Source organism: Oncorhynchus nerka, linkage group LG24 (genome assembly GCF_034236695.1).
Source record: "Oncorhynchus nerka isolate Pitt River linkage group LG24, Oner_Uvic_2.0, whole genome shotgun sequence".
NCBI classification, from domain to species: domain Eukaryota; kingdom Metazoa; phylum Chordata; class Actinopteri; order Salmoniformes; family Salmonidae; genus Oncorhynchus; species Oncorhynchus nerka.
This window is the reverse complement of record NC_088419.1, coordinates 16,575,890-16,589,359: the sequence shown is the minus strand read 5'-3', so window position 1 is coordinate 16,589,359 and position 13,470 is coordinate 16,575,890. Positions and strand designations below refer to the sequence as shown.

The following is a 13,470-nucleotide window of genomic DNA, read 5'->3' as shown; positions in this document are numbered from 1 at the left end:
AAATTGTACTTTATCTCTAACAACCAATAGCAAAATACCAGGGCTTTCCTCTAGTTATGTGTGGAAAGTGGAAACTTAAGCAGCTCGGGTGCAAAGTTCCATGCTGCGTTCACATAATGTCGGAAATTCAGAATCTCCGATTTAAAATTAACATAAGTTATTTGCCTAGAGCTTCTTATTGTTTGATTCTGATACTTCCCAAATGGTTAACTCGGTATAATTGTTCTACAACGAGCAAGCAAGTCGAACATTTCTGAGTTTCCGACAAGACAGGAACATGGCATTACTTTCTGTTGAACTGTCAACTGATTGACCTTTACCCTTGAATTGTCTCCTGTTTTTCATCTCAAATTGGCATCATGTACATTATTTTGGTTGCATGAAGTTCAACTCTTGGTATGTATGTTTCTAAACGTAATTTACATTTTTACATAAGTTTGCATTTAAATTTGGTCATGTAAATTATGTGGGAACATAACATGTAGTGAATGGCCTCTTGTAAACATTTAATGCCCCGATGTAATCAGAGTGATTACTGTCGCAGAATGTATATCTACATTATCTATTTTTCTACATGGAAGGTTTCTGTTGCATGCATTGATCTCCATGCACACCTCGTAAAGAGTTTATCTGGTGATTGACTGGCTTGTTTCACTTCAAACAATGGAATGGGAAACTAAATGTACAGCCCGGTGATGTATGTAGGCTATTGTGTATCTGAAGGGTTGTAGTTATCAGTATCTCCCACATGATGTCGTCGTTTATCCTTATATTTTCTCTTCATGTTGGAAAGGTTGAAAGATGTTTCGATAGTGGCTTTGGAGAAATCTGCAGGGAAAGCGCTTCCACCAACGTGAATCCTGTGAATGTGAGGGCCCAGTCCTAGATGCATTCAAAGTTGTTTATTCTATTGAAGTATTGCCAGGACATTTAACCTCTCAAAAGTGTTTGAACAGATTGCGAAATAATACGTCGATTTTTATTTAGACCTATAGTCTAGTAGGACTAGTCATCTTTTCAGTTGGGTGTTTGAAACGTAGTCTAACCTAATGTATTTCGGATGGATAACATTTTGTTAACCACAGAAATAAGACAAGGGGCCGTGTGCCGATGCTACACACCATCCTAAAAATGATGAGTCAGAATGTTGGAGGAGTCCGCAACGTCTAAATGTTTGCATTACTCAACGTGGCTACATAGCAACGACGGGCTCCGTCCACGTGAAATGGTTGTATAAATTGACCAACCAAATTCTACTTTATCCCTAACAACCAATAGCAAAAGACCAGGGCGTGCCCCTCAGTCGCCTTATTCCGTGTGGAAACTTTACCGGCTCGGGTGCAAAGTTTCAGCCGTCTGCAAATCGGAGTCTACGGTCAACGTTTCTGGAATATGCCCTTGTCTTTGAATGTTCCCAATTGTCTGCTTTTGAGGAACCAACATCGGTCTTAGCTGTATCTGGAATTGGAGTCGGTGGTAATCGTACGACAATGACGAATTGTTAGCGACCGTATAAATATTTACAAGACGTGGTGGAATCGCATCATATGCCTATCGATTGGCTCGCATGTTGTAGCTAACGTTACAGCTAGTATACCGTAACATCGTACGTGCATATCGTTAGCTAGCTAACTAACAGTTAACGTTAACAAGTGATCAGCGGAGAGAAATGGCTTGTGAACCTAATCGTGTGCGGCTAATATGCATGCTTTCATTGACTTTTGGCTTTTTTATCGTGGAGGTTGTAGTCAGTCGGATCACTGCATCTTTAGCAATGCTTTCGGACTCCTTTCATATGCTATCGGATGTCATAGCGCTGCTTGTGGCTTTGGTGGCCGTGCGCTTCGCTCAGAAAACACAATCGACAAATAAAAACACCTTCGGATGGATCCGGGCTGAGGTGATGGGGGCTCTGGTCAACGCAGTGTTCCTCACAGCTCTCTGTTTTACCATAATATTGGAGGCCGTCGAGCGATTCACCAACCCACATGAAATCGAGAAACCCCATGTAGTTATCGGTGTGGGGGCCGCCGGGCTCCTGGTCAACCTCCTCGGGCTGTGCTTGTTCCACGGACACGCAGGTGGTGGACACGGGCACTCCCACGGAGGAGGAGGCCATTCTCATGGAAATAAGAAAAACAAGAGGGGTAAACTATGCAAGTCAGAAAGACCGAATGGATCATCAGGAGAGGAGACCAACAACCTGGTAGGAAGCCACAACAGCCCCCCTAATGGCGTGAACACCGAGAGACGTAGACATGGTAAGTTATGTTAATCATTTGTCAATTACAGTAGCTAGCTATACTGTCAACATGCTGTAACCACTGTACTTGGCTAGCTATGTGGTGTCATCGATTTAAAATAAGATATTTTATTGGGGAGTGGGGGCAGACGGAGCACACACTCACATAATCTCACACAGACAGGGAATTTATTAAAATAACTGAAACTTCTGGGATTTTGCTGACTAAATAACGTAGATGTAGCGATCTTTAGTCCAAACTAAGCTATCTCTGTGGTGTTCTTGTTAAGGATGGAATTGCCCCGAGACTCAATTAAATATATGCAAAACAAAAACCATTGATTTTTTTTTTTGAGAACTACGGATAATCGGTGGGGTCGATATGAACCTTTTGTAGTCTGTTCGTACTTCTCGATCATCGCAAAAATGCTGCTATGCAAGCTGCCAATCACTGCCTGAGCCAGGAGTACTGCACAATGCCTAGGAATGTCCAGCAGGGAAAATCAGCAGCGTGCTAGCTCGTTCTCCAACAGATAGGTGAAGTATTGAGAGAAATGGATGAGTTGACAGTGTCCTAAATCGAACTCCTGTTGCAAATATTAGTTTAGTTAATTTACCAATAATAGGGCTCATGTGGAGTTGTTTAGAGATGCGTCCTGGCGTCTAAAATTAAATCCAGATCATGGAAATTGACAAAAAATAATAGTTTCATAATCATCCCTGATCCCAAAACATGACATTACGTGGACCGATTTTCATTTAATATATGTCCTTTTATATTCTCAAACTAAAGGCAGTGCCTATATTATGTCCTTCCATACAGGTGTGGCATGCTGGAGTGATGCTTCTATGCAAATGTTGTTGATCAGTAAGCTAATATAAGTCCCAAATGGAAGTTTGAATATGCATTCACCTGTATTGTAAGTAGGCGTATGCCATCTTAATTTACCCAGTTAGTCAAGAGATTTACCATTCAAATCAAATGTAATGTATCTTATCTAGTAGAAACATTGTCAAATGTATTTTGATTTTAAAATGAGGTATTCTGTCATCAAAATGTAATGATATTGCAAATTCAGATTGAACTTTGTTTGCAGAAAGAATGGGGTGTCAGCTATGACATAACACCGTAGGTAAAAAATAAATAAGTGGATTTACATCCGGGAACAGAATTGCAGTAACGGAATATTATCATGTGTCCCTGAACTGTACTACACAGAAATGCATAATTGTTTATATGAATGTCATTGTCATCATGGTGACTTATCATAAATGGGTACACAAATGTATAAACATGCAATATCCTCCGTTTTTATATTTGGGTATTATTCTACACACTGGCTATTATTTTATTGAGCTCCGTCATCAAACAAGATCCAATTTGGTTGGACCGGACCAAATCTGAGCCAACCATAGACACCTATGTTTCACAAGAGTTGACATTAAAGCTCCGCACATAAAGAGTATAGTACAGTAAATTATTGTGTACTCTACTGAACTTTACTCTACTTTTCTTTACTGTACTACACTCTTTGATGTATTGAATGTACTGTACCAATCATGGATGGCCATGTTTGGACCAAATGAAGGTCAGTCCAGACGTCTATGGGCGTTGAAATTAAGGTCAGGGCGGACTGACCAAATTTCATCTGAACAAAAGCCTAACAGTACAGTCGACCCAATTGTGGTTTGTGACTACTATGATTTCCCATTGTAGCCAATACAATTTCAGGAAGTCTGTTACTGATTTGGTAACAAATTAGTTTTAATCACTTCATAATTTAACTAATTGATAGGTCTACCTTGTTACTTCTGTGAAATGTCATTATCCTCCCTCCATGAGTGAGAGAAATTAGAAAATATCTTGAAGATATGTGGGTTTTTGGCAATGGAATTTCAAGGCACGAGCTCAGGTTTCTTAAACTTACAAAAGGCTGAAAATGATCCTAAACTAAATATGTGTTTATTAGTTGGCAGGGGTGTTTACTTCAACATTTGTTTTTGTTGTTTCTAATCCCTTTTTTTATCAAAGCCTATTCATACTTTTTAGGATGGAAAATGATTGTCAAAAAAAAATGTGCGTGTATATACAGTACCAGTCAAAAGTTTGGACACCTACTTATTCAAGGGTTTTTCTTTATTTTTACTATTTTCTACATTGTAGAATAATGGTGAAGACAAACTATGCAATAACACATGGAATCATGTAGTAACCAGGAGTGTTAAACAAGTCAAAACATATTTTAGATTCTTCAAAGTAGCCATCCTTTGCCTTGATGACAACTTTGCACACTCTTGGCATTCTCTCAACCAGCTTCATGAGGAATGGTTTTCCAACGGTCTTGAAGGAGTTCCCACATATGCTGAGCACTTGTTGGCTGCTTTTCCTTCACTCTGCGGTCCAACTCATCCCAAACCATCTCAATTGGGTTGAGGTTGGGTGATTGTGGAGGCCAGGCCATTTGATGCAGCACTCCATATCACTGTCCTTTTTGGTCAAATTGCCCTTACACAGCCTGGAGGTGTATTTTGGGTCATTGTCCTGTTGAAAAACAAATGATAGTCCCACTAAGCTCAAACCAGATTGGATGGCGTATCACTGCAGAATGCTGTCGTAGCCATGCTGGTTGAGTGTGCCTTGAATTCTAAATAAATCAGTGTCACCATCACACCTCCTCCATGCTTCACGGTGGGAGCCACACATGTGGAGCTCATCTGTTCACCTACTCTGCGTCTAACAAAGACAGAGGTTGAAACCAAGAATCTAACATTTGGACACATCAGACCAAAGACCGATTTCCACTGATCTAATGTCCATTGCTCGTGTTTCTTGGCCCAAGCAAGTCTCTTATTATTGGTGTCCTTTAGTAGTGGTTTCTTTGCAGCAATTTGGCCATGAAGGCCTGATTTTCAAGCAGTCTCCTCTAAACAGTTAATGTTGATGTGTCTGTTACTTGGAACTCTGTGAAGCATTTATTTGGGCTGCAATCTTAGGTGCAGTTAACGCTAATGAAAATATCTTTTGCAGCAGAGCTAACTTTGAGTCTTCCTTTCCTGTGGCGGTCCTCATGAGAGCCAGTTTCATCATAGCGCTTAATTTTTGCAACTGCACTTGGTTAAACTTGAAAAGTTCTTGAAATGTTCCGGACTGACCTTCCTGTCTTAAAGTAATGATGGACTGTTTTCTCTTTGCTTATTTGAGCTGTTCTTGTCATAATATGGACTTGGTCTTTTACCAAATAGGGCCATCTTATGTATACCACCCCTACCTTGTCACAACACAACTGATTGGCTCAAACGCATTAAGAAGCTAAAAGTTCATATGTGGAATTTCTTTCCAAGGTACACCTGTTATTTGAAATGCATTCCAGGTGACTACCTCCGAAGCTGGTTGAGAGAATGCCAAGAGTGTGCAACACTGTCATCAAGGCAAAGGGTGGCTACTTAGATTTGTTTAACACTTTTTTTTTGTCTTACTACATGATTCCATATGTGTTATTTCATAGTTTTGATGTTTTCACTATTATTCTACAATGCAAAGAATACTACAAATAAAGAAAAACCATTGAATGAGTAAGAGTGTCCAAACTTTTGACTGGTACTGTACATATGTGTGGTAATTTCTCAAAAATGGACTCTTCACTTTCATTTGACACCCAATTTGACATGCTTATATGGACTTCACATGTTGGTCCTCATGGGTCCTTTTACATGGAAATGACCTTAAAACCTGTTGATATTTCTGCCTTTGGGGAGAGACGTTCAACACAACTGCCCTGTTGATCATGATACCAGTCTCACATGGTCTTGGCTGGGTTTCTTCTGTAGTATTGTAGATGGATCAATATCCACTACAATCTCAAAGGTGTAACTGGGATGATGTGTGTCTCCTGGCTTGGGTATCATCAGTATCATCTGTTTCCCTGTAAGCTGTAGGAGCCTTTTTACCAGACCAGTCAAAGCCGTATTGGCAGCGTCATGATGAAATCCAGCCAGTCGATTTTTAAGTTTTGAACAGGAACCGGGACAGGGCTGTTATATTCATACATTTCAGCGACTGGTATCAGCAGTGACTTGATACAGAACAACGTGGTCCATGGCTGTGTCCATTTTGAAGTAGCAGAGTTAATGAGAGTGCAAGACAGACCTTGTAACTCATTCATTATTTTCATCTCTTTAGGAAACCATGTTTTATGTCCAGTTATCAGGCAATAACTGGATAATTATGACCGCTGAGGTTGTCAGTGAAATACCTAATGGTTCCTTCACCCTCACTGTAACATAAGTTTGTTTTGAGTTGATCTTTGTTATCGGAAGTATCTAGCCCCCACTCAGCCTGCAGATGTCTTGCATCAGGGGTGTCTAACTCATTCCACGGAGGGCCGAGTGTCTGCAGCTTTTTGTTTTTTCCTTTCAAGTAAGACCTATACAACCAGCTGAGGGGAGTTCCTTACTAATTAGTGACCTTAATTCATCAATCAGGTACAAGAGATGGAGCAAACACCCGCAGACACTTGGCCCTGTGTGGAATGAGTATGACGTGTTTTACATGGTGGCAGACGAGTCATGACTTGTTACAAAACCAAACTGGTGGGAGTTCCACCATCCTGATTTGGTTACTCCAATTGCATTGGGTAAATTTTATGAATTTGAACTGTTACACATTCAAATCGTGACCTTTTTATGAAGACACGTGATCTCTATTGTCACTACTGGTGCTGCTACACCCATAACAGGAAGTTGGCTTCACAAAACCCATGTGTTTATAAGCCATTTTTCTTTCTGTTTATAATTGTGTTAAGTCACTGTCACATGCCTTCAGGGATTCATGTCCTCTATTGTTTTATCAATTAACAGGATATCATGATTTAGACTTGGTGATCCTCCAGTTTCAGGTAAAACACTGTTTGACCATCTTCTTGCTGATACTAAGATGTGGGAACTGAGTGCTGCCCTTTGCCTTGCTTCCTGTTGGTACAGAAAAGGGTAGAACCAGGAGACTGTCATTTGCCCCCTACCCTAGGCCTGTCAGGCTCTGCCCATCTCTCCCTTCTCCGTGCACTGGTCGCTGCCACCCAGCCATACATCATCGAAGGCAGTGACCCACACCCAGATTATAAGCCCGATGAATTTCCCCTACGTCGCTGTGTGCCAAGCCAGAGGCTATTAGTCTAGCACTAGTTCTGGTGCCATTGGCCATTATGTAACTGTATGAGCTGTAGCGTAGTGCTAGGCCGTCTCACTTGTCTGCAGACAATTTGAAGATCCTCGAGGTGTTAAGCAGATGAGTCGGTTGGGGTTGGTTAATTTACTGGCTTCCACCACCACACTGGTTGTAGTTCATGTCTAGAACTGGTTGGTTAATTTACTGGCTTCCACCACCACACTGGTTGTAGTTCATGTCTAGAACTGGTTGGTTAATTTACTGGCTTCCACCACCACACTGGTTGTAGTTCATGTCTAGAACTGGAGGCCGGCCTCAGGTGATGTATTATGGCCTATTTTCTTTCCCACGTCAAAGTAAATGGGTTTCATGTCTAACACGACTTGGCTTCATATGATGGTGTTTATCACCTGGGGCAGCCGTAACTTACGGTACCTCAACCATGTCCTCCAAAACCCCAGACGCAGTCATCAATCATTATGCTCTGTTTGGGTCAGTAGTTGGACCAGTCAACTGATAAATTGCAGCTGGACACGTGAGTCATTCACGATTTATGTATTAGTCATTCCTCGTCTTTGAAAAAAACCTCAATTTTCTTTTCTCCATCCCTTGGAAGAGTCCCCACCATTTTCTCTGACATTCCTCCTTCTGTCCTCAAATATGTGGGCTCTGTAAAAATGCATCCTTCCTACCTATCTGAATTGCCTGTCATTGGGGATAGTGGTCACTCTGCTTTCACCTATCTAATCACTTATAGGTTGATGCTTATTTCAAGGTAGCTAAGAAGGAAGGAAGGATGTATTTGTGACAGGGCTGTGCTTTTGCCTCCCTTGTACTTTAACCCCTCGTCTCTGTCTTCTTCCTTCAGAGATCGTTTGTAACGACAGTGAGATGCAGATGAACGGCAGCGCTCCCTACGAGGAGCTGGACTACAGCCACGACGAGGCCTCGCTCAACATGCGCGGCGTCTTCCTACACGTGCTGGGCGACGCCCTGGGCTCTGTCATCGTGGTGGTCAACGCCCTCATCTTCACCTTCGTATGGCGGCCGTGCCCGCCCGGCGAGACATGCTTCAACCCATGCATCGACAGCCACTCCACCGACGGCAACAGTTCTAGCTTTCAACGGACCGTGGTGGGACCGTGCTGGGTGCTGTACCTGGACCCCACGCTGTGCATCATCATGGTGGGTATCCTGCTCTACACCACCTACCCACTGCTCAAGGAGTCTGCACTGATCCTCCTGCAGACGGTGCCCAAGCAGATCGACATGCATCGCCTCAACGAGCGGCTGCTCTTGCTGGACGGCGTGCTGGCCATCCACGAACTGCACATCTGGCAACTGGCGGGCTCACGCATCATCGCCACGGCGCACATAAAGTGTCACGACCCCACGTCCTACATGGACGTGGCCAAGCGCATCAAGGACTTCTTCCATGATGAGGGCATCCACGCCACCACCATTCAGCCTGAGTTTGTTACCATCAACTCCGAGTCAAGTGCCTCCCTCTGCGAGCTCTCCTGCCGGACACAGTGCGCACCTAAGCTGTGTTGTGGCGCTGCTGACAAGCTGGGCGTGGCTGGTGCTGGTCCGGTAGGCTCGGAGAAGATCCTGAGTGGTGAGGGGAATGCGCTGGCGGCCTCGGCCATAGATGTAATCAACGAGACCCCACAGGGAGCAGCAGTCCTGGAGCAGGCGGCCACTGCAGTTGTCCAGGTGGTTCCTCATCCGGAGCCCGAGGTCGTCATCACCCGAGAGGTGGAGTCTTCTCTGTGAGAGAGACCAGATCAGACAGTCGGAGGAGTTTTTTTTTCTTTTCAAGTGCGGGCTAAACTTGCCGACGGGTTGTCGTTTGTACAGCGCTCTCGGTTTCTGGAGATGGGTTGAAAAATGGCTCCGCCGCGGTCTGGTTTGATGACACCCTCTGTTCTGAGCCCCTAACCCTCCCACTGCCTACCCCACCTCCACAACCTACACCTGGCCACCTTTACCCCCTTAGCCCTGACCCCCTTATCCCTGACCCCCTCACCCCTGACCCACTCTCTGAGTGTCACAGAGAGCAGCACATTGATGATACTTGTGACTTCACCTCTCACCCAGGCTGGGGTTCAGCCTGGTCTGGCCTGCTGCATGTGTGGCCTACCCTCATTAGCACCATGTTGTGATGTGTGTGTGGTCCTGTCCCTCCATGGTGTCTCTGTGCCAAAGCTTCTCAATGCAGGGCAGAAGGGACAAGGGGAGACTCCAACAAGGACAGAGAGAAAATACTACATATGCAAGGCAACGCACACCTGTCTACTCCGCAGGTTTTTAAAATCGATCTCTGAACCTTTCATGTGTTGTTACATTTCTGTTGGATAGGCTTTGAACATCTCTATTTTATTAGCCTTGGGCGCCCAATGGAAAATGATTATATTACAACAAAAATATTTATGTATTTAAGTTTAGTAATGATCTATTTCTCTCTGTCAATGCTTTCATAATATTTAGTTTGGATGATGGATTACATTTTTTGTAATTGTTCTGCCACTTGAATATTTGACCAACCATCTATGCTGTAGACTTTTTTTGTTGTTGAAATTGTGCATTTTACTTTTAATTATGACTTTTCTGGCCTTGACTCTGTTTTAATGGCTGTTGTGAGTTGAAAGCAGATGCTGTGTTTAAAAAATTAAATTCACACCTCGCCTTTATTTCAAACTGATTTTAAATGGCACTGAGTACAGTTGGAATAAGTACTGGAGGTTAGCCTAGCTTGTATTGGCACACTTCGACAAACATCAAATCGGCCTTGCAAGCCTGTGCGTCTATCACTGAAATAAATGTGTACTACAAAATGTCAACAACTATATTGTTTTAAATCTATGCTGGAGGACATTCAGATGGGTTGTTGAAATTCATACTAATATTCCTCATGAATATGTTGAGGAAGGGACCTAGTCAAAATCCATGCTGAAGGTTTTTAGTTTCTAGTCCTTCTGCTGCGACGTTGCATGACCAAACTGAAGTGTTCTGTGAATCACAGAGCTTCAAAACAAGCTAACAGTGCTGCAAAACAGTAGCCTACTTCCTCGTTTTCTCAGATAGCAAGAATAACTTTTATCGAAATGTCACTTGGGCCTAAGCTTCTCCTTTCTTTGTAGTGAATGAGTTTGTTAGGCTTCATGTGCCGATTTTACAGTAATCTTAGTGGCCTTTTTTAATAGAAGGAAATCTGATCATTCCTCATCCAGTATCATTTATTATCAACATCACAAAGATATCATTTTATATGATGATTCAAGGATGCATTTCAGATATCCACTCAAAGTTAATGTATATGCAGTATAGAAGCATTGTATTGGGAAATGCATTTTGACACGTTCCTTTGTTTTGAAAATGTCTGGTTACTATTATTCGGTGTCTTTGAGACTCGATCTCTCTGTGCAAATTGAGTTGTCGTTTTTTGGATTTTAGATATGTGTTTTTGATATATTACAGTACCTGTCAATGTGTCATTGTGAAAATTAAACATGCTTGTTTGGTACAGTTGTTAAGCTGTTTTGTGTCTGTATTTACATACTGTTTCTTTGGACATTAGGTCTACACTTAAGTCACACTCAGTTAATATCTGCAATGATACCGATCCATCAGACTGGTCTAGAAGTAAGACTATTAAAGCCACTTGAAGGCCTCAAAATACATGTAACCATACTGCTTCTTAGCCATTTTCCACAATAAATCTACATTGAAAGTGAATCTACAGTACGTTTGAAAGGGAATCTACAGTGGGAACAAAAGTCATTCGTGACTGAGAATTAGCGTCCATCTCCAGGCAGTGCAGTATGCCATATTAGCCCCTGGCCTAGCTCTGTAGCCCAGTGAACAGCCCTGAGGCAGGTGGTCTTATGTAAGTAGCCCTGCGGGAGCATTCCACAAAGCCAAACTGCTCTAGTAGTCTATACAGCATTCCAGCGTCCTGCTGCCTCTGCCCACATTTACCTGGCTTTTACCAGGCCAGACTGAACACTGCACTCACTGTTGTTTCACTTTATTTACATTCGAGTCCCAGGCTGCTACCCATAGTGATTGGAAAATGTGGCCAAATGGTTCAGGGAGGTGGGGGTCGGCATGTGGTCGGTCTCTATTGTCTGGGTTTAAAGTTTTTTTCCTCTGTAACACCATTTAGAATGGGATTTTGTATGTATTGAAATAGTCTCTAGAAAGAATAAAGCTGATCAGGTGGCAATTTGACAGAAGCCATTGTCAGAATATTAACTTGAATTGGGATGCATGTTCTATAGACAGAATTCTAGCAATAGTATGTTCCCTCTGGCCATCAACCATCGCTGAAAGCTTACATAACATTTTAGTATATATTTTTTTCCTTCCTTTAACTATGCAAGTCTGTTAAGAACAAATTCTTATTTACAAGGACGGCCTACCCCAGACGATGCTGGGCCAATGGTGCGCTATGGGACTCCCAATCACGACCGGATGTGATATAGCCTGGAATTGAACAAGGGCCTGTAGTGACGTCTCTAGCACTGAGATGTGCCTTAGACAGCTGCGCCACTCGGGAACCCTAGTGCTGATGACTTGCTGGTTTAATCTGTCCAGACACCTTTCCGAGGATGTTTCCCTGATCTGATTTTTAATAGATATAGTTTTCTGTTAACTACCTATTCGTTTAGCTTTTGTTGCGTACATTGATGATGTAGCCTGTGCTTACAAATGTGCTGGCTAGGAGGAATCATTTTAGCTTCAGCTAGACCTTTTTAACCTGTGAGCTTTGGTCCACCTGCTCTAGCCTTTTTTAGAGAGCATTAAATTCAGCCCTGTGTCCCCCCCTCAACCATCCCCAAACCCCCTTTTCAAACAACCATCACCCCACCCACTCATCACACAACCTGGCTGGACTCCAGTGAACAAGGCCAGTGAGACAGATGGTCTGGTCCTCCACGGACATAATGACCAGTCCTACCATGCTTCCCCCATAGACCGCTGGGTGGAGCAACCCAGTGCTGCAGTGAGACCCTGTGAGGCATAAACCAGTGGTCAGTCAGTGAGGCTCTGTGAGGCAGAACCCAGTGGTCAGTCAGTGAGGCGCTGTGAGGCAGAACCCACTGGTCAGTCGAGGCTCTGTGAGGCATAAACAAGTGGTCAGTCAGTGAGGCTCTGAGGCAGAACCCACTGTTCAGTCAGTGCAACTGTGAGGCCCTGTGAGGCAGAACCCAGTGGTCAGTCAGTGAGGCAGAACCCAGTGGTCAGTCAGTGAGGCCCTGTGAGGCAGAACCCAGTGGTCAGTCAGTGAGGCTGTGAGGCAGAACCCAGTGGTCAGTCAGTGAGGCTCTGAGGCAGAACCCAGTGGTCAGTCAGTGAGGCCCTGTGAGGCAGAACCCAGTGGTCAGTCAGTGAGGCTGTGAGGCAGAACCCAGTGGTCAGTCAGTGAGGCCCTGTGAGGCAGAACCCAGTGGTCAGTCAGTTCAATGGGCTTGGCACACTGCGACTTTAAGGGCAAGAGATAGTTAAATAGTTACATAATACACTGCTGACAGGCCAGTTTCACGTCTGCTTTCTCCACAGAAAAAACAAAATAATAAGGGTACCGAAACTACCAAGTTGAGGTCATTGAAAGTTGGTTCTGAATCAGAAGTTTTTTCAAGACACATCAGATCACACAGACAACCCTGAATGTGGCCCTACCAGTACAAACACCCATCATTTCCTATAAATAAATTAAGTAACCAAAATCAAACTATTAGTAATGAATTACTCTCTACATTTGTAATAATAATGTCCACGGTGTAGGACACTGCTGCATCAGGGTGAATCAGGATTTGGGAGAAATGATTGTCTGCAGCCAGTCTGACTTGGAGTGATGATTCAGCCAGTTTGAAGGGGAATGAGGAAGAACCATTGAGAATGTCAGTGATATTGCCAAGCTCGTAAGAATACTCTGTAATGGGAATGATCTAGGCAAGGGGGATATAGACAGAGATCAGCATAGTGGGGAACTAACCACTCAACTACATATTTTTATTGAACTAGTCAGTTAAGAACAAATTCTTATTTACAATGACAG

General features: G+C 43.3%; 1 protein-coding gene across 1 annotated transcript; it reads left to right on the top strand.

Moving 5' to 3' along the window:
- Positions 1–133: 133 nt before the first annotated feature.
- Positions 134–10,937, top strand: slc30a1a (solute carrier family 30 member 1a). Its single transcript, XM_029631004.2, has 2 exons — positions 134–2,261; positions 8,275–10,937. Exons 1-2 carry the CDS (start codon positions 1,670–1,672, stop codon positions 9,180–9,182), a joined length of 1,500 nt encoding a protein of 499 aa, XP_029486864.1. The 5' UTR covers positions 134–1,669; the 3' UTR covers positions 9,183–10,937.
- The last annotated feature ends 2,533 nt before the right edge of the window (positions 10,938–13,470 follow it).

What these genes read in the sequence shown, in the direction of transcription:
- slc30a1a (XM_029631004.2), top strand. Translation starts at nt 1,670, where the DNA reads ATGGCTTGTGAACCTAATCGTGTGCGGCTAATATGCATGCTTTCATTG. An exon ending in CACCGAGAGACGTAGACATG is followed by an intron (nt 2,262 to 8,274) that starts GTAAGTTATGTT and finishes TTCTTCCTTCAG; the next exon opens with AGATCGTTTGTAACGACAGT.